This window comes from Caretta caretta, chromosome 5 (genome assembly GCF_965140235.1).
Source record: "Caretta caretta isolate rCarCar2 chromosome 5, rCarCar1.hap1, whole genome shotgun sequence".
NCBI lineage: Eukaryota > Metazoa > Chordata > Testudines > Cheloniidae > Caretta > Caretta caretta.
The window spans coordinates 126,606,646-126,633,573 of NC_134210.1; the positions used below are offsets into that span (position 1 = coordinate 126,606,646).

The following is a 26,928-nucleotide window of genomic DNA, read 5'->3' on the forward strand; positions in this document are numbered from 1 at the left end:
AAATTGAAAGATAAAATTAAGTATAGAATGAGCCTTTTAGAGACCACCATATCAGCACATGCACTGGGACTTTTAGAGAAGAAGATTATTTACTTTCATGGTCTTCTGTCTGCATTTAAAATACATATAGTAAACCTCCATACACAAATAGTTACACAGTGCCAGATACCGCAAGCTGCTCCATGTAGCAAGATATCTCCATCCACACGGAGCTCAGTGCAAGACCTGGGCCTCAGGCGCCAATCCTGCAAGGCACCAATTCCTCCTCAGAGACACTGAGCATCCTATAGGCCACGAGAGTTTAATCTCAGTTGAGGTTGCTCGGCACCTCTCAAACTGTGCTCCAAGCAAGCAGAATCAGACCCTGAGCCCCTATTCAAAGAGAAATCTGCCAGCCAATTTTTATTTTACTGAAATATCAAAAGTGACTATAGGGTTTTATAACATGTCAAATTTCATTTTAAATTGAAATGTAAATTATTTTGTGTGTCAAAAAAATACCATGAACTTTTTTTTTGTTTGCTACATTTATATCTTAATTCATCAAATATATATCTGGACATGTACGAAATGTTCTTGGGCTAAGATTCACCTCTCTGATTTTCAGCCCAGAGTAAACCTTAAATGGAGAATTATAAACCCATAAAAGGAGGGGGGTAAGTGGGAATTAACTAAAGCAGCACTAGCCACAGTTATTGAACTGTAATTCCCAACAGTTTATCAAAGGTTAAAGCTTTATATGAAATGTCTCAAGCAAACAAAGATACAGTATATTGTTGGCAAACCTTTCTGAACAGCAACGTATTTGAAACAAAAACTCCTTTTCACTGCCCAAACCCCCTTTTTCTGTGTTATTTTGGTGTCATAAATTGATATAAATTTGTACATTGTCCCATAGTGGGGGAGTTCTTAATGTAAATATGAAACGCTAGACATATAACTCTAACTGAATCTAATTTCATTGAAGAGAAAATATATTTTCTTTCACTGCTGAGCTGAGCATCTGTAAAAATTCCTTTCAGAATTAGAAAAAAAATGTATTTTGAGGACGGGAAGAAACGGTCATTCAGATTTTTCCTGAAGCATCAAAAGAACAAAAGATTTCTCATGTACTAAAACAAATGAAAAAACAAAATCCAGAAATAAAGTAAGGGATTGTTATAAAAATATCAAAGTTCTAGTATAAAAAGATGATACTACATTTTGCAAAGACCAAGTAGGTAAAACTGGTTATCAAAGAAAATGTTACAGGAATGGGGCAGTAAACTAAGCAGTTTTTTCCCCAAAAATATTTAAAAGATTTTCTGCTTTTGCCTAAATACATTCATAAGTAGTAAAATGGGCTATTCGCGCAGGCAGGATTGTTATAATCGTAGTCTAAGTTTCAAAGCAATTTTGCAGATTCAACACAGAGCACTAGAATTTTAACAAAATTCAGCTGTCAGGAAGAATCTGTGTAAAGCAGTAATGGTCAAAGAAGGGCTTTTCCTTTTTGGATCCTGACTAGTAAAACACTTAGATTGCAGGATTTGAGGTTGCTATATCCATTTTGACTCCAATATCTGCATATGCAGTAGTTGTTATGATTACTACTTCTAAGCAAAGCTTCACCCCAAGGCCAAATGTCAAGACCCAACATTAATAGGGCAAGAAGTAAAGTCTTTGCAGATTCTATACTTTGTTTTAAAAGCATACATTTTCATTACAATTTCATTGTAGGCTGAATGGGAAATGTAGGTAATGTAAAGGGAAGCTTAACAAGGGAAGTTTGGAGTTAGCAAGACTTGTAAACCCAGCAAAAGAGAGACAGATAGACAGACACTAAAGGGGTTAGTTAAAGATGAGCAAACTGCTTTGGAAATAGCAGCTTCTATTTTACAGGATGATGACCAGTGTTACTTCTCTCATGAATCCCGCTGTTTTTAACCAATAAATTTTCAACAGAAAAAACATCTTCAATAGACAAAGCATAAATTGTTTTGAAATGCAACACAGCGATGATAACCAAACGAAAAGGCCTGAAAAGACTTCTTCTCAGCACTGACAAAGTAAGGGTCAGCCGATTCCTAAACTGGAGTGTAAATAATCTGCCCACATGTCAGTCAGCCGTTGGTTTGTTCCACTACGGAACACCACCATAAAGAGTACTTTAAAAATCAATTTGTTGGGCAGGTAGGAGAAGAAGCAGGAAGTACTCTGTATTATAGATTATAGAGTCTGAAGATCATTTGATAAATAGCTTTTAAAATATTTTCTAATGACCAGCAAGTTTTGGCTCAATTCTGTACAATCTGCTCTGAGTCTTCAGTTCTTCATTTGTCTGAATTTGCCATCAAAGCCAAAGCTATAAGAAGCAAAGCATTCATGCAATCACTGAGTGAAATGTTTAAATAAAAGAGTAGAGCGTAATCCTTGGTGCACACACTTTTTTGTTGAGGTATTGATCATTGTTGGAAGAAAACAGATACTATATGTGAATAAAAAGTTAAATCAGAAATCTAATCTGGAGCGCAGCTGCTGGAAGACAAGCTATCATGTGCTGGGATCCCAAACAGTAACTGCTATGTGCGGAGAACATGTAAATTAGTTAAAATATCTCATGTTGTGTCAACATCCCAAAATGTTATTACAATGCCAGCCAAAGCTGCTAAGAAGGTTCCAGAGTTTCTAATGAGGTTTTCAGTCTGCTGAGCAATGACCATAAAGGGCATTTGAATTAAACGCTTTTTACCAGAACAAGCGATATCCAGTATTTGTTACTTTTAATAGCAATTTCTAGTTGCCAGAAGTGATACTTCAAACACACTTTCAAAAAGCTGACCTATTGTGTTAGTTAAAAACACAAGTAGCCTTTCCAATGGCCCAGTGGAGAACAATGTGTGTTGCTTCCTGGGATCTTTGGGTTCAACAAGCGCCTTAGGAATTGCACTCTGCAAACGGGTAATGGCAGAGAATGTTGGCTAAATAACCCACTTTGTCACTGATGGGAATGGGGGGATAGGAGAGAAATCATTTTTTGCTCCCCTTAGTGGGTGATCCTCAATGCTGCAACTTTGAAAACTGTCTCTCCAAATGTAGAAAAAGTGCAGAGATTAAGACGAGTGCTAGATACAGGAGAACAAATATGTTAAAAGATGGTCCTTAATGAGGGAATGGATGAAATCTTGACAGCTACAGGAGATTAGCCCTCTCATCATACATACCCTTATTGGGGTAGAGAAGAGGTGAAAGCCCATCTTTCAAAGGTCTGTGATACCTCTGCCTCAAAAATGAATTATATATATTTACAAAATAAAAATCTGCAATTTTTGTCTCTATATTTGTCTCACGCACAAAGCATTTACATGTCCTGGAAATACACAGTAAAGGTCCAACTCTAGAAGATAATCCCTGCTTAAAATGCCAAATGAAAAAAAAAACATTCCCTTTCATTGTGCAAAATGGCAAAAGCAGTGGAACGTACCTTCAAAAATATCACACATGGAAGGCTAAAAAAAGAACCAATGTACATATGGAACAAGAGATATGGTCACTGTTGGTCACTCTCCCTTTGGATCTAACTTGCTTCATGAAATTTTGACAGCCTTGATCAATTCCAAGCCATGTGCAATCTTGTAACATAAAACTGAGATCAGGGTGAGACCCGTCAGAATCACGGGAGAAACAGTAGCTATTTGCAGAGTTCCAGAGACACCTTAGCAGGAAACAAGAAAGCCAGTACCTACCCTCGTCTCCTCAAATAACAAAGCTTAGCCAGATATCACTGCATAGCTATAATTAAAAGTTGGTGTCATCACAAGTTTTGGTTAAAAAAAAATATTGGCGGGAAATTGAAATAAAACCAAAATGTAAAGGGTACCATGAATCTTTAGAGAGGCTGAAGGAAGGGTCAAAATATAAGGGATTTCATATATGTACCTCAGAGCCATGTTGCACAGATTGGGAATTTGAACAGCATGATTTAAAACTTTCAGAATTTTAATTCAAAATAGAAATAGCAGAAGAAGCTTGATTTGTGCAGCAAGCACCAAAAAACTTCTTCCCAGCATAAAAGGAACACATCTTTCTGTCTCAATGGAAAATGCAGGTCACTGTATGCTTTTCCATCTCTTCTAAGTATCACCATAATAGACACAGGATCGAAACAGGAAGTTTATGTATGGAAGGGATTCCGTGTGTGTGCTTGGGGAACCAAGGAAGGATGTTCTTTGTTTTTATAATTTAAAAATAATATGGTTCTTAGCTTAAACTATGGTGGCAAATATGATGTAGAAAACTTAACACAATAAGGAGGGGTGCTTCATTCCTTTCCCTGGAGCAGTAATTTTTTATTCTCGTGGAACCTCACTATCTTTATCTCCATGTCTCAAGTACAAAGAAAGGCCCACCAAATGATTGACACAACAGGCCACTCCAATAGTCACAGTATTGTGCATGTTTCATTCCCTTTTTAGTGTGAATTAAACTGGGCACTACATATACCAACAGACTGTCACAAGAGGTCTCTCAAATTTATACAGCCGTAAGTAACTTTGACAAAAAATAAAGGTTTCACCAGTTATTAAATGTTATATCCCCCCTACACTCAAGTTAAAAGCCTTAAAAAGTAGTAATTTACTTAGTAGGTATTCACAGTAAATCAACAGAAGTGATGTTTAATTCTCTGCCCCAAACATTCTGAGAGTATAACTAAAAATATTTCTCAAAATAATTCCTACATGAATTAGAGGAAATAAATCTCTGAAAGAATAATTTGCTAATAAAATTACAATGAAAACAAATTAACACCTTGTTTTTCCTTATCTTCTTTTGATTTGACATGACTGTGTTCAAGTTTCAGCAAAACACTTGTACTTGGAGTCCACAGCACCTGAGAGATGATGCTGTGAAGCTCAATAAATAAATTATGGATATATTAGATGTTGAAGACTTGCAGGTTTTGCTCCTTAAAATTGATATGTTACAGTTATCCATGAATCCACTAAGTTTGAATGCATTAATATTTTGATACTCTTTTGGTTTTTACTTTTATACCAGCAAAAGACAAAAATAATTTTCAGCCCTGTGCTGTCTTTACCTTCCACATCACAGTATTTGTTTTACAAACAAAATACCAGATGGAGCAAACTTTTCTGCATTGAGTATGCTTGAACAGAGGTTGTTTAAATTTCAGTGAAAATACAGACATACTGATTTAACCTACACCTCTTCTAAGACGCATGCTGCGCTTTACCTCTCAGTCTTTTGCGTTCAGGCTGGGGGTTTAGGCTCAGAGCACACAGTTCCTTTCTGGCTCTCACATACATTAGACTACTCTCAAACATATCATCATTAGCTTGCACCTTTTAAACAGAAAAAACTGTGTAAATCTTGAGATGTTTTGCAAAGTAAATACATATGAAAGGAGGAAACAATACCTGAACAAAAACAAATTAAGTTCAATGCAAATATTTAAAAGAAGGCTACAGCATGGTACCAGACTCCACAGTGTAACTGATCACTGTCCTGTAAATCATAAAGCATGAGCTTACCCTTGACAATACCATTACTGATGTTAGTCAAAAACATGGGAAGGGTTTCTGAAGGGTTTTGCTGCAAATGAAGGAAAACTACCTCTGGATATTACGCACAAGTTAATTTTTCTAAATGCTACACTTTGAGTTTAGGCAGCTGCACAACAAAATTATGGTAGTGCAATAAGAGAACAAAGATTTGAATTTTCACATTGGCATCACATTTAATAAAATCACTATTTTGATAAACTAATTACAAAATATTTCCAAAAAAATTCATGTAACATAAAAAGCTTACGTATTCTTTACACATTTCTCTATCTTCTGCTGTGGGATAATTTTTATAACCACCATGGGCAATTCCTATAGGTAAGCCTACAAAGGATGTGTAGAGTCAAAAAATAAACTAATCACCTTCCTGTCCAATATGGTTATTCACTGAACAATATAAGATGACCAAAAAAAAGTGACATGTACACAAGTTACCAGTAACAACGTATCATTTTGCTGTGCACAAACTGTATTGCCAAATGTCCTGGTACATTTGCTGCCTGAAAGCCACAAAGCATTCTGTTAAAGAAACATATATACTTTATACTGCCATGACACATTGGTTGTGGTTTTAAGAAAGGAAAGAAAATGTGAAAATATAAAAAGAAAACAATCAAATAAAATTTAGAAAAATTAGGCTTTAATACTTATCTATTATACTTTTAAATTATTTTTAAGAGAGATTTATAGGGAGAAAACATATTTCATAGAGAACGTGACAATCTGGAAATGTGATGTGGCAACTTGTGGTCTGTACCACTATACTTGCCATTGATTTGAGAACAATGTGCACAGCAATCTTTTTGTGAAATTTCTAGACAATGGGCAGCCGCACAATGATCTCAAAGCAACACAGTGTGGTAAAGGGCATATTATAATCTATTTAGCAAGTAACTACAGAAAAGCAAACCAGAGAAAAACACATTCTGTTGGTGGGACGTTATAGAATTCTTACAGGCAAAGAACAGACCATTTAAAGAAGGGAAAGAAGACATATTTCTGGCTTCCTCCCTCATTACCAATATGTGGGCAATAGGGGTACTAACCGTTTGAACAATAATTCTGAGGCAATCTCTTGCTTACTGATATTAGTCCACATATTAGCAACTAAGAACGTCTCCCTCAACACCCACAACTATATAGTGTGTCATTTGTGGGCACCAAAAGAAAACTAAAGCAATATAGGGCTGAGAAAGTGCTACCCATATTTTTGTGAGTCAAAGCTGAGTAAAAGCCCCAACTGCTACAGGTGACCTGACAGGCCTTACTGTACTGAATCAATATCTCTGACAGCAATGCTCCCTCTCAAGTGACTGACAGGGGACACTGTTTCTGGAAATTATCTCAGTGCAACAAGAGACTAGCATGCACAGGGAAAGGAAAGATGACAGTCAAGTAGATTTTTCAGTCATTGGTTCCAGAATACATATTATCCTAGCAATAAAATAATCATCACAACATGCGGCCAATGTGATAACTTCACCATGGAAAGGACTTGCAAAGAACAAGTCTCTACAATCAATTCTTTGAATTACCTCATCTTCTTTGACTTTCCTCTACAGTAATTTGGAAACATATTTTTAAAAAGCTAGATATCAATAATCCCACTGTTTAGGAATCACTGTGTACTATTTCATGCAGGATTTGTATATTGTGGATAGTAAATTTTAGAAAACAGCAAAGTATCAGTATAACTGAATTATTTACACTGACCACAGGGATTATACCCTTCCTCCTACTGTATTTTTCAGTAGTCTTAGTTTTGTGATTTCTCCCTCCAATTTTGCTTATTTTCAAATTTCTCTTGACATTGCTATATTTTCACGACCTACTTATTTGCTTTGATCACAATAATTAACCATTGTATACCTTTCTTACTTCTATTCTTGCTTCCCAAATATTGGTTTATCTTTTTTCTCCCCAATAAACACCTCTACCCCGATATAACGCGACCCGATATAACACAAATTCAGATATAACGCGGTAAAGCAGAGCTCTGAGGGGCGGGGCTGCGCGCTCCGGAGGATCAGCATGTCAGGCTCCAACACACTCCTCTGAGCGGTGTGTTAAAGGTGCCGGGCCGGGGCTGACGGGCAGAGAGTCTCAGGGGGCAGTCAGGGGACAGGGAGCGGGGGGGTTTGAATGGTTCGGAGGTTCTGGGGGCGGGGCAGTACGGGGACGGGGGCGTTGGATAGGGCGTGGGAGTCCCGGGGGGCCTGTTAGGGGGCAGGAGTGTGGATAGGGGTCGGGCAGTCAGAGGGGTTGGGTAGGGGGTGGGCAGAGGACAAAGAGCAGGGGGCTTAGATAGGCGGTGGGGTTTTGGGAGGGGTGGTTAGGGGCAGGGGATCTCTGGAGGGAGTAGTCAGGGGACAAAGAGTTGGGGGGGTTGGATGGGTCGGGGTCAGTCAGGGGGCACTTCCTGCCTATTAATAATGGAAATGCTTGAGGCCAAAGCAAGTTCGATATAATGCGGTTTCACCTATAACGTGGTAAGATTTTTTGGCTCCCGAGGACGGTGTTATATCGGGGTAGAGGTGTAATAGGTTTATTTAACTAATTAAATTCCTTCTGAATTCCCCCCTCTCTCTCTGTCAGTTCTTTGCGGTAGAGACACTGTCATTTGCTTCTCTGCAAAGCACTATGCACATGTCTGGCACTACTCAAATAATACACAACAGTATTAACGATTATCTGCTAGACACATTTTATGTCTGCCATCCCACTTTACAACTTCCTCCTTTTGGTTTTTGCCACCTTGCACTGCATCTGCTTCTTTCCCTTTATAATACTGACATCAATATCATGGTAACCAGATCTTCCCATCAGTTTCCTTTACTCTATTCAGTGTTATCTACACAAAAGTACTGACCTTCACTGACAGCAGTTCCACAGCCTTCAAGGTTCAAAATGATATTTTCATCTCTGACATCTGCATCACATCCCAACAGCATCCAGCTCTCCACATTATCACTTTCAGAGATTGTGCTCTCCTCTTCTTCCTCCTCATTTGAACTATCCTCTATTACCAGAATCTCTTGGATCATGCGTACTCTACCAGCAGAAGTTGGTTTAGACTTCTTATTAGCCCTTCTCTCTTTACTTGAATTTTTTCCATCAGAATCCAAGGTAGTAGGTGCAGAAGCTCTTGCAGGGTTCCATGTGGAACATCCTAGTTGACTGTTTTGCTTAGCTGGTGTTAGGGAGGTTGCTGTCTTCTTCACTTTGCTTTTGTAAACACTGTCTTCATCAGGTGTGTCAGACAAGATGATGACCTCAGGGCCATCTGAAATCTGAATAACATCATTGTCCGAAAATATACGGTTCTTGCCCTGATCCAATTTATTGATCAAAACTGAACTCTGACCTTCCGTCTTCTCTGCAGAGTCCACTACCTCCTCATTCTCTTCCTGCCCATTGACTTCTCCAAGACTCTGTGCATAATGGACCTGGCTATAGAGATGAAATTCTACCTCACTGTCAACACTTAGTTCGCTGGATGACTCCTCATGATAAAGGTCATCATCATACGCTTCTATGTCTCCATGCCCCCCGAACATTCTGGAAAGAAAGTAGACCCGTATCTAGGAAAAATAAAACACCTTATCAGTAAAGCCAATTCCACACAAGGTCAAACTAAAAAGGAAAGCACACAACATAACCTTACATACACAAGTTTTTACAAAAGTAACCAATGTAAACGTAGCTAAAATTGCAAACAAATTGCAGATTTTAAGTGTAGAAAAAAATAATGCTTATGACCACTGAACAAGGGGTTTTGCACCCTCTATAATTTAAATCTCCATTTGAAATGGTGTACACACCAACAATTTGAAGAGAGTCTTATTATTGAGCCTCATCCCAAGATTATTGAGCTCACGGCAAAGATTAACGTCATCACCTGCTCGGCAAGTCCAAGGACAGAGAGAAGGACAACATAGGAATCCTGCTGTTTCACAGCCCTTGGCTTATCACTAGGGCTGGGCAGGAAATATCATTCCCATACGGCAAGAATTTTTGAAAACTCGAAAAACATTCTTGTTCTCAATAGAGACAAAAGTCAAAATCTCAAAATTTTTCAAAAAGTGAACAGTTTAATGGTTCCGGTGAAGCAAAACATTTTGTTTTGATAATTTCAAAACATTTTGGTTTGGTTTGACCTTTTTAAAAACTTTTTTTTAAAATAATAAATTAAGTTTAATTTCAAAATGACAAGTCATTTTGCACTAAAAAACCTAAAACTTTTCCTTTTGAAAATGTCAAGATGGGACATTTTGACAAATTAAAAAAAATTAACTTTTTGGGGGGTTAGAAAGTTTGTTAAAACCTGCCCTTTCCAACGAAATTTCAGTTTTCAGAAAAAATTCAGTTCCATCAAAAAATTTCTGACCATTTCTTAACACAGCTAATTGAGCTACTTTCTGGCCTGGTTCTGGAGTCTCCAAAACTTATAAATTTGGAAGACTTTAATACCCATACAGATGACACTTCTATCTAGCATGAAACCTCTTTTCCACCATGACAACTACAACATTCTGTGTAGGATCCCTCTGAATTGGTGGGTCCACTAGAGGAGACTCATCATCCATTCAGTTTCAAGAAAGAACACCATGACAGAGAGCTCTATTTAGCTACATGACCTGTGCAATGATAGTCTGGCAAAGGCCCTATAGTCATCTGTTGACCACTACTCTTGGTGCACTGGCCATTAGACACACCTTCCTCCCATTGCCTTGGTTCACTGATGACCTATGTTCGATAAAGCATGAGAGAATGAGATTAAAACACTCTGACATAAAATGCATCCAAACGGGATTAGGACCAAACAAATGTATGCAATGCTATGCTGCAACTGTGAGAAATGTTAAAAAAAAGTCTGCCACAGCATCTGTAAAATCTTGACTAGCTGACCTGTAATAGCTAAAGTACAAGCACTGATTCAACAAGACAATCTCTGACTCAACTAGCATCTACCTTGAAGAGACCTTGTATTACTTTCAGAGGCAGAGGGCTTGGCAGTGAGTCTCTTAAACTCAATATAAGCTCTCCAGGTCCAAACAGACGGAATCAGAGCAGAGGATGAGGAACATACCACCTTCCTGGACAGAGTTTTTGCCCAATCAAGCAACCTTATGCCACCGTATACTAATAATCTGAGATTTGTGAAAGCAAGTATAGAATACTTCCTTCAACAAGGCGAGCTCACCATCACGGTTAAAAAACAATACTTTGGCTTGTGTTCAAGAAGCCATCACTCAACTCAAATAATCTTGCCTATTATTGTTGTGTCTTTAACCCTCGCATTCTAGACAAAGTTATTGAGAAGCTGGTCAGTGAGCCATGGCCAAAAACATAAGCATCCAATGTTAGATCTATTAGGACTCTGACACTTGATCATGAGGTGCTGCTCACCCATGTAGACAACATTAGTGCAATTTGGCCCATCCCCATTAACGTCTATTCATTCTCTCCTATCAGACTCCAGAGGATCAGGATGGATAACTAACTGCTCCTCCTCCTCACCGTGGCTCTTGAACTGGGGAGTCTTATAGAGATCAATCGTGTCTCCTCTATTCTTCAGCATATATGTCAGATTACTGGGGAGATGAGATAATATAGACTTTAACACCAGTAAGATGATGGCATCCAGCTCCCCATCTCAGACTTCCCAAACACGGGCAATAACTTTACTCATACTTCCTAGTGCTGGAGTGAGAAAAAATACTTGGATGAAAAGTGGCAGATCAAGCTCTAGCCAAGGAAGATTGAAATTATATTGGTAGGAAGAAGAGAAAGCCCTTGACAGAAATTGACACAGCTTTCCCTTCATCCTCTTTTGAAGACATCTGCACTCAGACTGTGATAGAGAAGTCCTGGAATCTTACTGAACTTCTATTGACATTCAAATAGCCAGAAATGCTTTTTTCTATCTTCAGCTAAAGAGGATATTTCCTTTCAGATATGGGCCTACCAATAAGGACTGATGCTTGTCACCTTTATGCTGGACTACCACAAAGCACTCCCTTAGGTTAGAGTGAAAAAGCCAAGCAGAAGCTTCAGCTGGTCCACCGTTTTCCTACAGCACATCACACTGGTGAGTCACACTCCACACTGTCTCCTCATCCTGTTCAAGATCCACATCAAGGTCCTGGTGCTAATACACAGAAGGTGCAGGGATCTGGCCAAATGCGGTAGCTAACGGCGGTAGGTAACACGGCACAACTTTTGGTGCAAGGCTTCCCTCCATATGTTCTAGAGTTCAAGACCATTAGATCATCTAGTCCAATCTATCACGGGAAACTCAGTAACAAATATCCCTATGTTGAGCCCAATGACTTCAGTTAAATTAAAGCATTTTAGTCCTCAGGAGACTAAGCTGCTTTGTGCCACAGGCAAAGAACAAAAATGGTTGTAAAATGGCTGGCAGTGTCTCTCGGACACTAAACGAGAACCCAGTTAAAGGAACACAGCCAAGTTGAAAAAAAAAGTCACACTTGTCTGAACTTTTTTAAACCACTGTTGTTACAGGCAACACCCTAGAATTCTAAAATAAAGAGATTAGAGAAAAAACCATTGTATTTTTTTCAACTTATTTACATGGTGCATTTGACAGCAGTTTTCTGTATAGCCATTTAGAAAATAAGTTTCTTAGGGGAGAGATTTTTTTTAAAAGAGCATCATGTGATTGAAAAATGACAAACATTGTAGGGGATGGGGGGGGTGGAAAAGAGCAAGGTGTAGTTACTGACTAGAAGGCAGAGTTACATACAGGATGGAGAAAGAATACCCAACAGTCGTACCAAATGAAGCTCTGGAATAATGGCTAGTAAAACACATTCTCTTGCAGAAAGCTCCTTCATTGGCCACAGTTGAGAAGGTACTGTCTGGAACATTCAGAAAGCAGCATTTATGCACGCTAGAGGATGTTGTGCACAACAGCCAATTGGGTGGCCTGGCATATGCTATCCCTTGCCGCCACCACCATCCTGCATTGGGAAGAACAGTACCCCTTATATTAAAAACTGTTCATGGACTTGCTTGAACCAACTTCACATACCCTGTGTCTCTATGACGTCCTTTGCTCTCCCCACAATTCCTCTGCTAATCTAATACTGTCCTCCTGATACCCCCAACATATAGCACACAGATGGTACGATGGCCTTTTCCTCTCCTGCTCTTGCCATCTGGAAGACAACTCTTGTTTAAATAACTCTCCATCTTATTTCAAATATAATTTGGAAACATCTTTTTTAACACTATCTCCTTGCAGCTGCAAAGACAGCCTTTCAGATGTGGACCCATGGAGGGTTTTTTCCCTGAGTCTGTAGTCACCTCCAGTGCACCTGCTACAGCTCAAATCTTCACAAAGCAGCAGCCAACAGAATTGACAAATCTAGTCAGTTTCTCTGATGCTACTTAATACCAGATGGACAGCAATAAAACTGAAGAGCAAAATTGACATGATACTTAACTGCTGGTTGCTGCTAAGAATATTAGCATCAAAGGCATTTGAAGTAATCCAGGATGGGAAAGAGGCTATAGAAAAAACAGAGAATGAGAAGGGATAAGGCTCCAGCAGAAACCAGGATACTGAGAAAGAAAAGAGCAGCAGAACTCTACTGTGGTCAGAAGGCCCTGCGATGGCAGGGGTCTCTGGTAAATATTTCAGGCTCTATCTATACATCTTCATTTTTCTCTTCCTGTACTTTTATGTAATCTCTGTAGTGGTGTTACTTAACTCTAATCTGTTTTAGGACAAAGGCTGTATTAAAGAAGTTCTACAAAATAAAGATGTGTTGTATTGTTTAATGGAGTATGCACAAGAGAAAGGAGAATAGCTAGTCTTTTTCCCAAGTATGAAAAACAAAACAAAACAAAGCAGCAAATGAAGATATTCTGTTCTAGAAAAATCAATGGTCTTAGAGAACTGCCAAAACCTATTCAATCCCCACCTGCTTGTTCAGATTTAAATCATTTGAGATTTGGATAATACCTGTAACACTTAAGAGTCCAGACTAGAAAATCTCTATTCCATTTTATCTATATTTAATTAAATAGGCTAAAGCACTACACAGCTCATGTATCATGAATAATACCACTATGACAACTGAAGATGTGCAATGCATAATGTCTATTTAACTTACTGAACTGGTGTTTTTAACATTTTAAATTATTCTAACAGAAGTTCAGATAGATGGCTGTAAACTTAAATTAATCTTTAAACAAATCTATTTAAACTGAAACACATTTTATTTAAATTGAAATCATTTTAATCCATCCTGCCCCGGAGCTGACATAGGATGTATCTAAGTGTCTTTTATCCCAGTTTCAAGTAGCACAGAAGTAGATGGAGGGCGCCACGAGGTTGACACTAATGGATAAAGTGGCCCTGCTGTTATGATTACTTCAGAGGCAAAGGAATGATAGCTTGCATTGCTAAACAGCAGCCTATCCAAACAAATAAGAAGCAAAAGGAGAGACTAAGTGCTCTTTCTTGTAATGTTAGTTTTCTAGCATGTTTGTAGTTTGTTCAAATGGAGAGAAATAGTTTTCAGGTAGAGCGAAAACTGCTTTAAATAAAAAAATATTGAGTTGAGACAGAAATGGTGTCTTAAACAGAATCATCAGACACAGAGATGACCAAAATATGTTGGGGAAGAGTCAAAACAGCTTTTGTAAAGGGAACTCATGCCTCACCAATCTATTAGAATTCTTTGAGGAGATCAACAATCATGTGGTCAAGGATGATCCAGTGGATAGAGTGTATTTGGACTTGCAGAAAGCATTTGACAAGGTCTCAACACCAAAGGCTTTTAAGCAAAGTGATGGGATAAGAGGGAAGGTCCTCTCATGGATCATTAACTGGTTAAAAGATAAGAAATAAATGATAAGAATAAATGGTTAGTTTTCACAATGGAAAGAAGTAAATAGCGGGGTCCTCCAAGGATCTGTACTGAGACCTGTGCTGTTCAACATATTCATAAATGATCTGGAAAAGAGGGCGGAAAAGGTGACAAAGTTTGCAGATGATACAATATTACTCAAGATACTTAAGACCAAAGCAGACTATGAAGATTACAAAGGAATCTCAACAAAATGGCAGATGAAATGCAGGATCGGTAAATACAAATTAATGAACATTGGAAAACATAATTCCCATAATACATACAAAATGATGGTTTCTAAATAAACTGTTACCAGTCAAGAAAGAGATCTTGGAGTCCTTGTGGCTAGTTCTCTGAAAACATCCACTCAATGTGCAGAGGTAGCCAAAAAGTTAAGTGTTAGAAACCATTTAAAAAGGGATAGATAAGAAGAGAGAAAATATCATAATGCCATATAAATCAATGGTATACCCACACCCTGAATAATGCATGTGGTTCTAGTTGCCCCATCTCAAAAAAGACATATTAGAAATGGAAAAAGAACAGAGAAGGGCAACAAAAATGATGAGGGGGATGGAACAGATTCCATGTGAGGAGAGATCAAAAAGATTGGGACTGTTCAGTTTAGAAAACAGATGACTAAGGGGGGATATGAGAGAGGTCTATGAAATCATGACTGGTGTGGAGAAAGTGACTAAGGAAGTCTTCATATAACAAAAGAACCAGGGGCCACCCAATGAAATTAATAGATAGCAGGTTTAAAACAAACAAAAGGAAGTATTTCCTTCATACAATGCACAATCAACCTGTGAAACTCATTGCCAGGGTACGTTGTGAGGATCAAAAATATAACTGGGTTCAAAAAAGAATTAGATAAGTTCATGGAGGATAGATCCACCAATGGCTATTACACAAGAAGGTCAGGGACACACCCTTATCCTCCAGGTATCCCTAAACCTCCAATTTTCAAAAGCTGGGACTGGGCAACAGGGGATATAATTGCCCTGTTCTGTTCATTCCCTCAGAAGCATCTAGCATCGGCCACTATCAGAAGGCAGGATTCTGAGCCACTTGGACCACTGGTCTGACCTAGTGTGGGCATTCTTATGTTCTTATAAAGAATTAAAAACTTCAAGGATTCTTTACAATGATCTCTTAGGAATGTTATCTTTCAGAGCTAGTTCTTAGTACAGGTTTCATTTTATTATAAAAGACTCAAGAAACTTTATTTTGAGTGTTTTGAAAGTTTTTTCACTTTGGGGAAAAACACTTTTTCCCACCATGATCACAGAATGGGGCAATTCCATTGAAATCAGCTGAGTTGTTTCTTTACATCAAGGATTAATTTTACCTGAAGACCTAAGCACAGCTCTCTGCCAACAGTCCATATGATGAACTTATAAATAACCCAACATTATTCCAGTGTAGAAGATCATAAAGATGGAGGTTTTTAGGACAGTGAATGGGGAAGGAGAGGAAAGGTGATAACCCAACTGTCTATGCTGAATATACGCGGTACCCATCTACAGAACACACAAGTGTAATTTTATTGAAATTATATTAATCTCTTCTCCCCCTCCAAGTGCCTCCTTCTGAACTTTCCCATAAAATACAAAGTTCTAAGGATGAAACTGCCAGGGACCCACTACTCACTCTTTTCCTGAACTGTCTAGGGATTTACAGGTTTGGCACTCATATAGCAATTGAAGAACTAGACATTTATACAAAAACACAGAAGACAAGAACTTTTTTTTTTTAATACCACACAGCTCTAAAATTTAAGGCATTTAGCACTACTAAAAGCTTTTATGGTACAAGACAGCAGAGCCTGGCCCACCTCAGCTTAAATAAAGACAACAGGTGCCAACATGAGATGTACCATCTTGGTCTAAGTAGACACTACTTGGATCAAGAGGGAGTACTGCATGCTGGGACCCCACTATCAAGGCCAGCTGCAATACACGGATTTATACTAGTTAGGTGTAAAAGGGTCAAAATTTGGGAGCCAGCATCATATGGAAACCATGTCATATGTGTGCAGTTTGGGACTGGGGAAGGGAGAAGAGAAAAGGGGTAGGCGGTAGGGAGGTGACTCTGGGCAGGATGTGATGAGGTGGGGGGGGGGCACTGATGCAGAGGACATGTACTGGAAGTGGGGGGCGTCTCCAGGGACTGAGACAGGGTATATGTGGTGAAGAAGCAGCTCTGGGTAGGGGAGTCTGAGAAAAGGGGCATTTGAACTCTGGGGAACAGGAGGTATAAGGGGGTGAAGAGGCTCCGGAGGAAGGGGGCTTTAGGACCATGGAGCTTGGGGCCAGGCAGGAGGCTCTGGGCAAGGACCAGAGCATGCTGCGGAAGAGTGGCACGGGCCTCTGGAAACAGGGGGGATGGAATGCAGAGATAGACAGGGGACATGGGGGGAGGCACTGGCCGGGCGGAGTGCACAGGGAACACAGAGATAGGCGAGGCTCTGGCTAGGTAGAGAGGGAAAGCTCTGGGTTGGGGAAGGGGCTGGCCAGGCAGGGGGCACGGAGGAGAAAAGGCTGTGGGGAGCCTCTGGCCGGGCAAGGGGCAGAGGTGGCTCTGGACAGGTAGGGGGTATGGAACACAAGGGGCTGGGGGTGGACATTCAGGGGCTCTGGCAGGCCAGGGACAAGGGGAGTGGGTGGGGAACTTGGAGGGGGGGAAGAGGTTCTGGCCGAGGAGGAAGCATGGAAGAGAAGGGACTGGGGGTGGGGCATTCAGGGGGTGGACGTGGCTCTGGGCAGATAAGGGGTATGGAACAGGACGAGGAGGGGGGACTCTGGCCAGGGAGGGGGCATGGAAGAGAAGGGGGCATTCGAGGGGGGGCGCTCTGGCCGGGGGGCTCTGGCCGGCGAGGGGGTATGGAAGAGGATGGGGTGGGGGGGCATTCGAGGGGGGGGTCGCTCTGGCTGGGCAAGCGGGGCTCTGGACAGGTAGGGGGTATGGAAGAGGACGGGATGGGGGGGAGGGGCTCTGGCTGGGCAAGGGGGGCTCTGGCCGCTGAGCGGGTATGGAAGAGGGTGGGGTGGGGGGGCATTCGAGGGGGGGGGTCGCTCTGGCTGGGCAAGCGGGGCTCTGGACAGGTAGGGAGTATGGAAGAGGACGGGATGGGGGGGGAGGGGCTCTGGCCGGGGAAGGGGTACGGAAGAGGACGGGGTGGGGGGGCATTCGGGGGGGAGGGGCTCTGGCTGGGCAAGGGGGGCTCTGGCCGCTGAGCGGGTATGGAAGAGGGTGGGGTGGGGGGGCATTCGAGGGGGCGCTCTGGCCGGGCAAGGGGGGGAGTATGGAAGAGGACGGGATGGGGGGAGCGCTGAGGAAGGGTGGAGGCGGGCGAGGCCCGGCCCGGCCCGGCCCGCCACGCTGGGAGCTGCCTGCCCGCCGGCGGCCCCGCTCACTCACATACTCGCTGCCGGCTCCTGCACCAGGAAGCACCAACCAGGAAACCCGGCTACCGGAACACGCGCCGGGGACGCCCCCGAGGCCCCGCCCTTTGCGCCGGCACTTCCTGCGGAGGGGAGGGCTGCTGAACGCGCGTGTCACGGGCGCGAGCTCCGCGTTTCCCCTGGCCCCGCGCGCTGCTGGCGAGGCGCGGTCCCAGCGCAGGGCCAGGCCGCTTCCCTCTGCGCGCGGACGGAGACTGGGCTGCGCCGAACCGCCAAAAAACTACATGTCCCATGAATCCGTGGGGCTTCTGACGTGACCGCGGCACGTGGCGCCCAGAGGGGCGGGAGTGGAGGCGGGACCGGTCGGGTCAGGGCGCGTGGCGCCAGGCTGGCCGTTGCGAGCGTTGCCTGGGGGCGTGCGGGCTGGCCGCGTACGCGGGGTTGCCATGCGGGGGGAGGTGGGAACCGCTTGGTCTCCGCGCGCCTGCCCGAGACCCATAGCCCCGGGGGCCAGAGTGAGGCGCGCACAGAGAGCCTTGCCCCATAGCGCCAGGGAGGCTGACCCTAGAGCGGCTGCTGCAGCGACTCGGCCTGAGCCTGCAATGACCAACAGAGCCGCGCTGCCGGCGTCTGCAGCGAGCCTTCACAGACTGCCTGGGTAACGGGGCCTTGGGCCAGAGTGACCGATACAGTGAGGCCGCCTGAGGCCGCAGAGAGCGAGCACTGATACCCCAAGTACGTGGGGCTGACCCCATAGTGACTGACCTAGCAATGCTGTTTTTGTCTGCAGAGAGCCTGCACCAGTAGCCCTGTGAGAGAGGGACTGGCCCAGGAGCAACCAACACAGCGACCCTGCCTGAGTCTGCAGAGAGCCTGGACCAATGGCCCCAAGAGAGTGGACTGATCCCAGAGTGACCAACACAGTGACACTGCCTGAGTCTGTAGAGACCTATAGCATCAGAGGAGGGGACTGACCGCATCTACAGAGAGCCAGGACCAAGAGTCCTGACTGGAGAGGGGACTGATCCCAGCCTAATTGACGGTGCAATATTTGCCCAAGTCTGCAGAGCCTGGAATGACAGCTTTGAGAGGGAACTGCCCTGTGCATCTCTGCAGATTGTTAATACCACGACTTAAAGACAATGACACTATCTCCCTGCTGATCACAGCCTGAAGGAGAGGGATGAGCATATTACCAACAGCTCCACAGTCTGCTGTAGGGGTTGGCTCTCTTTCTTGCCACAAATGGGTATTGCTTCAGTGAGGGCCACCTCTCTGATCCCATAGTGGAGGGCTGGCAACCAGTATTCTGCATGGGGGGCCCCGCTGCTCTGGGGGATTGGGGGTGTTTCCATTTCCTTCCTGGCTATCTGGAGAGACCGGGGGGCCCTCCCTCCCCCTCATGGACCAGTGGCAGTGGTGGGAGCAGCAGCAGGGTGCTCTTCCCCTCAGACTCCAATGACTCCCTCAGATGAAGGCTGTTGGCAGACTCAGGCAATTATTGCTGCGTTGCGTGTGTTTTCATACTTTTCTTTGCATCCATGAGGACTAGAAACTTTCCTTTTTGTTAAATGAAAGCTGAGATTCTGATAATGACATAGCTCTAGGAGCCAGGGTCACATGCCTGTGCCTTAGTCTGGCCCTGCTTATGGGGTATCCAAACTCTGTTAAAGGGGAGCTAAGCTATGATGCCTAGAAAAGCCCACTTGATCATACTCTGAACATCTGCCCAACCTATTGTGAGTGGTATCTCATCTTGATGCTTAGTGGGCAGATCCTGGGGAGGACCCCTCACACCCCCATTGCAGCCATGGTAGTAAGGGTGTAACAATCGATAGTGCTGGTTTACATGAGGCTGGCCTTTATGTGCTGCTTACTTGTTCTCAGCACAGCTCATTCTGCATTGGCCATTTCACTGTTGTGGAGCTGATGACTGGAGCCTGAAATTACTGCTATTGGTGTTTTCACTGTCATTGACTTACGAGATGGGAAAAGGGAGATGATTCTGTCAGCAGCATTCTGGATGTCTTCAAGGAACAGAGCGCGAGTCTTCTCCCTGGATTCATTTAAAAGTCTTTTTTCCCTCCTGTATGACTGACCCTCGATAATTATGACCACAGCGCTGATGGTAATAGCTGGTACATTGGCAGGTTGTCAGCCACTTCACGTCTAGAATCTTGTTAGCCAATACATATGCTAGGCATAGTATTGTATAAGGGTTGGGAAGTTATGTTAACTGAATGTAGTATTCTCTCCCCACAATTCTTTCCACCCATGTCAAGTTTCCCAAAACACCATGCATTAGGTCAGGGGTGGCTAACCTGTGGCTCTGGAGCCACATACGGCTCTTCAGAAGTTAATATGTGGCTCCTTGTATAGGCACCGACTCCAGGGCTGGAGCTACAGGGGCCAACTTTCCAGTGGGCCGGGGGGTGCTCACTGCTCATCCCCTGGCTCTGCCACAGGCCCTGCCCCCATTCCACCTTCCCGCTCGCTCCCCTGAGCCTGCTGTGCCGTCACTCCTCCTCCCCAGAGCCTCCTGCATGCCACAAAACCACCGATCAGGAGGTGTGGGGAAGGAACGGGAGGTGCTGACTGGTAAGCTGGCTGGTGGGTGAGACACTGGGAGTGGGTAGTGGGAGCTGCTTGGGGTCTGCTGACATATTACTGTGGCTCTTTGGCAATGTACGTTGGTAAATTCTGGTTCCTTCTCAGGCTCAGGTTGGCCACCCCTGCATCAGCTGAAGTAAGCTTTGGCTTAAGTAGATAGGAAAACTGTCAGGATTGGGACATAGCAAGAGGTAGGGAGTTACTCTCATAGGCTAATACTGGAATATCCCAAAGGAAAAGGACAAATAAAAGAATGTTCTATCATGGTACAAAACTAGAAGGTGCCTTCATGCTCCTTAGTACCTGGACTGCACATATTCAGAACAAAGAGATAAGGGATACATAATGATACCAGAAGAACAAGGTAGAAAGCTGATTGGTTATATCTAGTTTCAGAGGATGTATGTAACATGCTTTACTTGTAAACGGGTAGGGTATACAAAGATGGTATTAGGTGGTGTAAAATTGGGAGCACACCTTCTGCATAAGGTGAATGTGACAACCCTGCACAAGATGACTTCCTGGAGATTGGTATCATATTGGACCTTTTTCCAGTACTATATTAGTCTTAGGTTTTAACAATAAACCAAACTGACATTTAGTCTCTTGAATATATTTCACAATGAACCAAAGTGTGGTCAAGCAATTCTGTCAGAAATCTAATCCTTTTTCCCGCTTGTAGTTGAAGTATTCTTATGATAATATTTATTCTCCTCTAGCTTCCTGCCATGTAGAATTTGTGTAGCTGCTTTGGGGTTAATTGTCTTTGCCTCAGGAAGCTTGGTAGAAGTTAGCACTAAGGCCTTTCTCTTTCCCATGAGTCTGTGAACTTGTGATCCTGATAAAGCATGGTGAGGGTATGTGAATAGCAACTGTTAACAGCTAGCTTCACTGGGAGCATAGGAGGGAAAAGCCAATGAGAAGATTCGCCTATTGCAGACTGTAGTGCCCTGCCGGTTTGATGTTTGCATCTGCAGCCGCATCCTCATACAGGTGCTCCCATTCTTCCTCCATGCAGGCTTCCATCTTCACCCTTGTCATCACACCACACTCATGTTCCATGCCATTGCAGTCCTTCCCACCCTTGATCCAGGTGCTGCACTAGTTTCACTTGCTTCTGGTTCAGTGCCAGAAGTGTGCTATAAATAGGGCTGCAACACCCAAAAAGGTAGGTGTTGCCTTTTATTGGCTCTTTAGGATTTATACATATAAGTTTGAAAATGTTTGGGTTTCTTTCTTTTCAAAGATATTTCTAATGTAACAGAACAAGCAGGAGAAAAAGCAAGTCCTCAGTGCTCTTCTCGGGGGTGGAGGACCCTGTCAAGATCTCTTTAGGATCTGAACAGAGTTGTCACAGGAGGCTACGAGCTACAGCTGTTCCTCCATCTTCAACTCTGGGTGGGGGGGATACTGAGACTCCATTTGTGTCCTCCAACGATCTGGTAAAGAGGTGGAAGAGAGGGCCTGATATAGGTAATGCTAAAGAAGCACAGTGATTCTGTCTTTGCTCTTTATATATCAAAAAGAAGCAACAAAGCCAGACTTTCTTGTTTTGGCACTATAGTTCACCCACCCTTAATCTATAAAGATCTGTAGCGGGGTTCTCATGTTCCTTCATTTCATGGGTTACCCTGGGCTCCCCCACTTCCAGCCTCTTTATTCTCCCAGCCAATTTGGGGGCCCCTGCAGGAACACCAGAACCTTTTTAGAAGTGGGGGGCCCCCCACTGGTGCCTGAACTGTGGTTCTGTCCTCTGTTCCTCCTCTTCCCCCTGGGGCCCTGCCCCCGGCCAGGCTAGAAGTCAGAGCCGGGCCACAGTAAGAGATGCCCAAGGAGCCTGGGCTGCTGTGGTGAGTCCTGGACCCTCCACCTGCCCTGGGTGGGGGGACAGGGGACCTGAGAACAGCCCCTGGCTTGTGTCCCAGGGCAGATGGACGGTCTAGGGCTTCCCACAGCAGCCCAGGCCCCCTCGTTGGCTCTTACCATGGCCAGTCTCCAACTTCTGGCCTGGCCGGGAGTGGGGCCTCAGGGGAGAGGAGGAGCAGGGGGGTGAGGTTCCATGGTGAGTGGTATGCGGGGGGGAGGAGGGGAGAGGAGGGGCAAAAGTTCTTTGTACCCAGGCCCCAATAAATTTTAATCCGCCTCTGTTAAAAGGACTCCGCAAACCATTCCCCTATGTAGTTTGAGATTCAGATGTTACCCCAAGATTTAGATCTCAGGCACTCCAATGATGGTTTACCTAAGACTATGCAATTTGCTTTATGCAAAGGGGTAATAAGATAGTGGTCCACCGTAGAGGAATTGCCAGGGTGTTACCAGGGGTCTTGTCTCCGACCCGCAGAGAGCTCCCCAGAGCAAGCTAATTGTGCTAACCCCTTGGAAGGACACTGATACTGCCTTCTGCTCAAGGATGAACACACAGGCAGTAGTTCTTCAAAAACAAAATAATATTTATTTAGAAGAAGTAAGTAGTTACAATGTATCTAATAAAGCAAGAAAGAATATGTAAAACACAATAGAATTACATTTAAAGAGTTGTATAATAAAGCGGCAAAATAAAATAATACAAAAAAACCACAGAATATACAGGATACACCGACCATATAGCAGTTACACAGTAATAGGCATATAGAGACCCTGCCTACACAAAGGTCTTAGTGTTAATGTTATAATCCAATGCCATTATTTGATCTAATGTAGCATGCATGACCTTTACACACACGTAAAAGAGACTATTACATTGTTACAGATTTAATGAAATCGTTTGCTTAACACTAACATCCTGTGAGCAGTGATGGGTGGGGTGGATCTCACTCAGACACAGGCATCCAGCTTTATTGACAGGCACACCCGATCATTCCTTTTTACCAGAGACAAAATCACAACTTCTGCTGTTCTCACAGCCCTCCGATACCGTCTGTAAAGGTCTTTCTGCTCTGTCACACAAGGAAGGAGGTGCTGTCAGGTTGCCGTTCAGGCTGCAGTGGTGGTTGGAACTGTTAGTACCGTCTTCCTTGGAAGCCTCGGTTTCTGCTGCCTTAGAGGCTTCCGTAGCTACTGTGTTCTAAAGCTGCTGCTCTCTAGAAGATTCTACTGTTGCTTCTGCAGGTAGCTGCTGTCCAGAATCTTCTTAAGATGCTGCTGCAGTTCTTGCTGCATCTTGAGGTTTCTGATCTTCACCAACCCAACCAAGCCTGCTAGCTGTTGGTCTTATATACTGGTTGCTACGGCAAGGTGAGCTCATTAACATAATTTATTAGCCTGGCTCAGCCAATCAGCTTCCTGTAATTAGCATATTTCTAGATCCTTCCTATTATGTCATACCTATTTTTAGATAGCTAGGCTCCTCCCTATGAGTTGCTGGAACTTTCCGTACCCTAACCCTGTGTCTTTTATAGAGGATTATTGTGTCCACCATTATGGATTTCTAACTTTAAATGATCACTAATTATTATTTATCTAAAGCCTTAATCTTAAAACTAACTGCTATTTTATGCAAATCAGAGTGTCCCGGTACTGTCACCACCTTACTTATATCAACAGGGAGAGGTGAAATTTTTATGATATTTAGCCTCCCCCCCCCCTTTTTTTTTTCTCCCAGTTTTTCTCTGATGGTCTCTATCAAGGTGCTGTAAGGTTTTTCAAAACAGCTAAAAGCAAAATCTTTCATTACACAGATACCTCATCACTTCTCTGCTCAACACTAGATCAGTTGAGGCACTTTTGCTGATAGTTTTTGGTTTGCTCTCTTGAGACACTATGTCTTCTGCCTCTTTTGACGCCTGACTTACACAATGTCTGTTTTATCTGTGACGTGCCCACATGCCATTGCAATAAAATAAATCCTGCAGTTCTGTTTTTTCCCATAACTGTGGGGGGATTCCAATTACCTCTGAGACGTCATTTAAAAAAACGTGGTGTTATCCTTTTCTATTCCACATTTCTCTCTTACACCCTCCCCCCCAGACCTGAGTGTCTTTGGGGACCTTGCCTTGATTCTCAACCCCATCTCTCCTATCCAGCTTTTTTGACTAAAACTTGGTGCTGTAGTTTCACCAGGTGATCTGACACTTCTTGCCTCCACTGTACAGTGACTTGGGCTATGTCAATGCGACAGCGGCACGGCTACAGCGCCACTGTAGCACTTCTGGTGAAGACACTCTAAGCCACTGGTTTAGTAACTCCTGCCTTCATGAGAGGCAGTAGCTATGTTGACAGGAGAAGCTCTCCCGCCGACGTAGCACTGTCCACAGAAGTGCTTAGGTTGGTATAACTTACATCCCTCAGAGATGTGGATTATTCATGCCCCTGAGCGACATAAATTATACTGAAGTAATTTGTAATATAGACATAGCCTTGCTAGTTAATTAATATATTATTCTGATTAGTTTTTTAATGAGAGATGCAATGTGTTACTCTAGTTCAGTGAATCTCTTTTGAAGTTACAGGGGGCAAAGAGTGAATGTGTTATTGCACTGGAAGAGGAAAGACTAGTCTTTTCTCTCTCTGGGATTGCATTATCTACTTCTCGTCCCTGGATAGAGAGCACTCTGATTCAGCCATTCCTGCCAGGGAGCCACAAACTCTCCTTCAGATCCTGTGGAAGTTAGAACTGCACAGGATGAGAGCTCTCTAGGATTTTTTGATGGGGTGTGGGGAGGGCGCAAGAAGTATTTGAAGGCAGGGACTGGCCACTTTCCATGGCATTGCCCCTTGCAGGCCCTACAGATGTCCTCGGAGATTGGGAGTTAATGTTGTTTGAAACACCATTATCTCCCATGGAGCCTCCCTTCATTGTGGAGAAACAGGCAATGGCAAGCAGCTCCTTGCAGGCATGGTGCAAAAAGAGAGGGAAGCAAAGAAGCCGGTGCATGAGACTGACTGGTCTAGGACACCTTTTCTCTGGATGTCACCAGGATCACCAGCTTGGGAGGCTGTGCCCTTTCCACATACTCCAAGAGCCCTCCCACTTGAGGGCAAAATCACTGGGAAACTCCATGAGGACAAAGTTTCCTGGCTCCTGTGATCTGCTGCCATAGTCTTTCCTGTGTGCGCAGGATGACCTGTTTCCGATTTCTATGATTAATTACTGTCACAGCGTAGGAAGGGTTGGCTTGTGGCTACAGCACTGGACTGAGGCCCCAAACACCTGGTTTCAATTCCTGGCTCAACCACAAATTCCTTGTGTGATTTTGAGCAAGTCACATAACTTACCCTGTGACTCAGTTCCTCGTCTGTAATATAGAGATACTAATTCTTTACTTCCCAGGGAAATTTGGAAGATAAAACCCATTAATGATTATGAACTGCTCAGATACTACAGTGAGGACTAAATGCCTAGATACATTTATCTCTGGAAAGGTATTTTTATCTGTTAAAAGATCAAGAGTAAAAGTTGCTTGTCACACAACACTCAAAGTTGAATATTGGTTTAGTTTTATTTGTAGGCACTTGCAGGCCTTTGTGCATGAGAGCTTTTTATTATAAATACAGAACACCTTCCAGTGGGGCATCAGAAAACATGGGCTACATATCTGCTATGTGGTGGTTGATCTCTCACCCTCTCCACAGGGGGAGATGCACGTGTGCTGAAGTGTCTTGTTTTGGTAGGGGTTTAGGTTGTTTGTTGCTATGTATTTATATAAAGCATAATGGGCTCTTTCATGGCTTATTGCTACAGGGATGATTGTGCCATAAGAACCTCTATAGAATAGACTGTATTTTTATCAAAAGTTGTGCAAAAATCAAACACCTCAAATGTTTTGTGTTAAATAAATATTTGATGCAACCTCTTATTTGCTCTGTTAGTAAATCCTTTAAAATATGTTTCCATGTATGAAAACAGATGGCTCAAATTCAAAGATTCTCCTTTCTCCAAATCTGAATCTTGGTGCCAAGTTTGTTTACGGAAGAAGAAGGACTTTCTGTGTTTATACTGAACTTGGATGGTATATTTGCCTGTAATTTATTTGGGTATCTATTTATATATAGTGCACTTTACTGAGCCTTTGGATGCCTTACACCAATTGAAGATATACAAAAATAAAATCCCCATTCTTAGCTGTACTGCAGGTCTATCAGTTGGTCAAAGACTCAGCCAAACAGATATTTACTGCATTGTGTCCTACTGTTTTGCAAACTTAGACTCTGGAGGACCTGATAACAGTCTTCAAATACCTTAAGGGCTGTTATAAAGAGTATTGTGATCAATTGTGCTCCTTGTCCTCTGAAGGTAGGACAAGATGTAATTGGCTTAATCTGCAGCAAGGGATATTTAGGTTAGATACTATTTAGAAAGTTTTTCCTATAAGGATAGTTAAACTCTGGAATACTTCCAAGGGAGTTTGTGGAATCTGCATCATTGGAGGTTTTTAAGAACAAGTTAAATATTTGTCAGTGATTGTCTAGGTTTAGTTGGTCCTGCCTCAGCATATGGGTTTAGACTAGATGACTTCTCGAGTTCCT

At 43.0% G+C, this 26,928-nt stretch overlaps 1 protein-coding gene and 1 long non-coding RNA gene across 5 annotated transcripts in view; one reads left to right on the plus strand and one right to left on the minus strand.

Moving 5' to 3' along the window:
- Nucleotides 1-18,012, minus strand: part of ZCCHC7 (zinc finger CCHC-type containing 7) — a 158,401-nt gene extending 140,389 nt beyond the window's left edge. Inside the window, exons 1-3 of one of the 4 annotated variants that reach the window (XM_048850142.2) lie at nucleotides 17,870-17,970; nucleotides 12,362-12,547; nucleotides 8,434-9,145 (exon numbers count right to left, since the gene is read on the minus strand). In XM_048850142.2, the coding sequence (XP_048706099.1) occupies nucleotides 8,434-9,145; nucleotides 12,362-12,454 (805 nt within the window). In that variant the 5' untranslated portion in view covers nucleotides 12,455-12,547; nucleotides 17,870-17,970. Of the gene's footprint in view, nucleotides 1-8,433; nucleotides 9,146-12,361; nucleotides 12,548-13,033; nucleotides 13,098-17,869 lie in introns of those variants that run through there. The other 3 variants (XM_048850143.2, XM_048850144.2, XM_048850145.2) reach the window with 3 other exon arrangements.
- Nucleotides 18,013-18,093: 81 nt separating this feature from the next.
- On the plus strand, nucleotides 18,094-26,258 carry LOC125636663 (uncharacterized). Its single transcript, XR_007356675.2, has 2 exons — nucleotides 18,094-18,511; nucleotides 18,644-26,258. It is a non-coding gene; the product is annotated as an uncharacterized LOC125636663 (long non-coding RNA).
- Nucleotides 26,259-26,928: the final 670 nt, after the last annotated feature.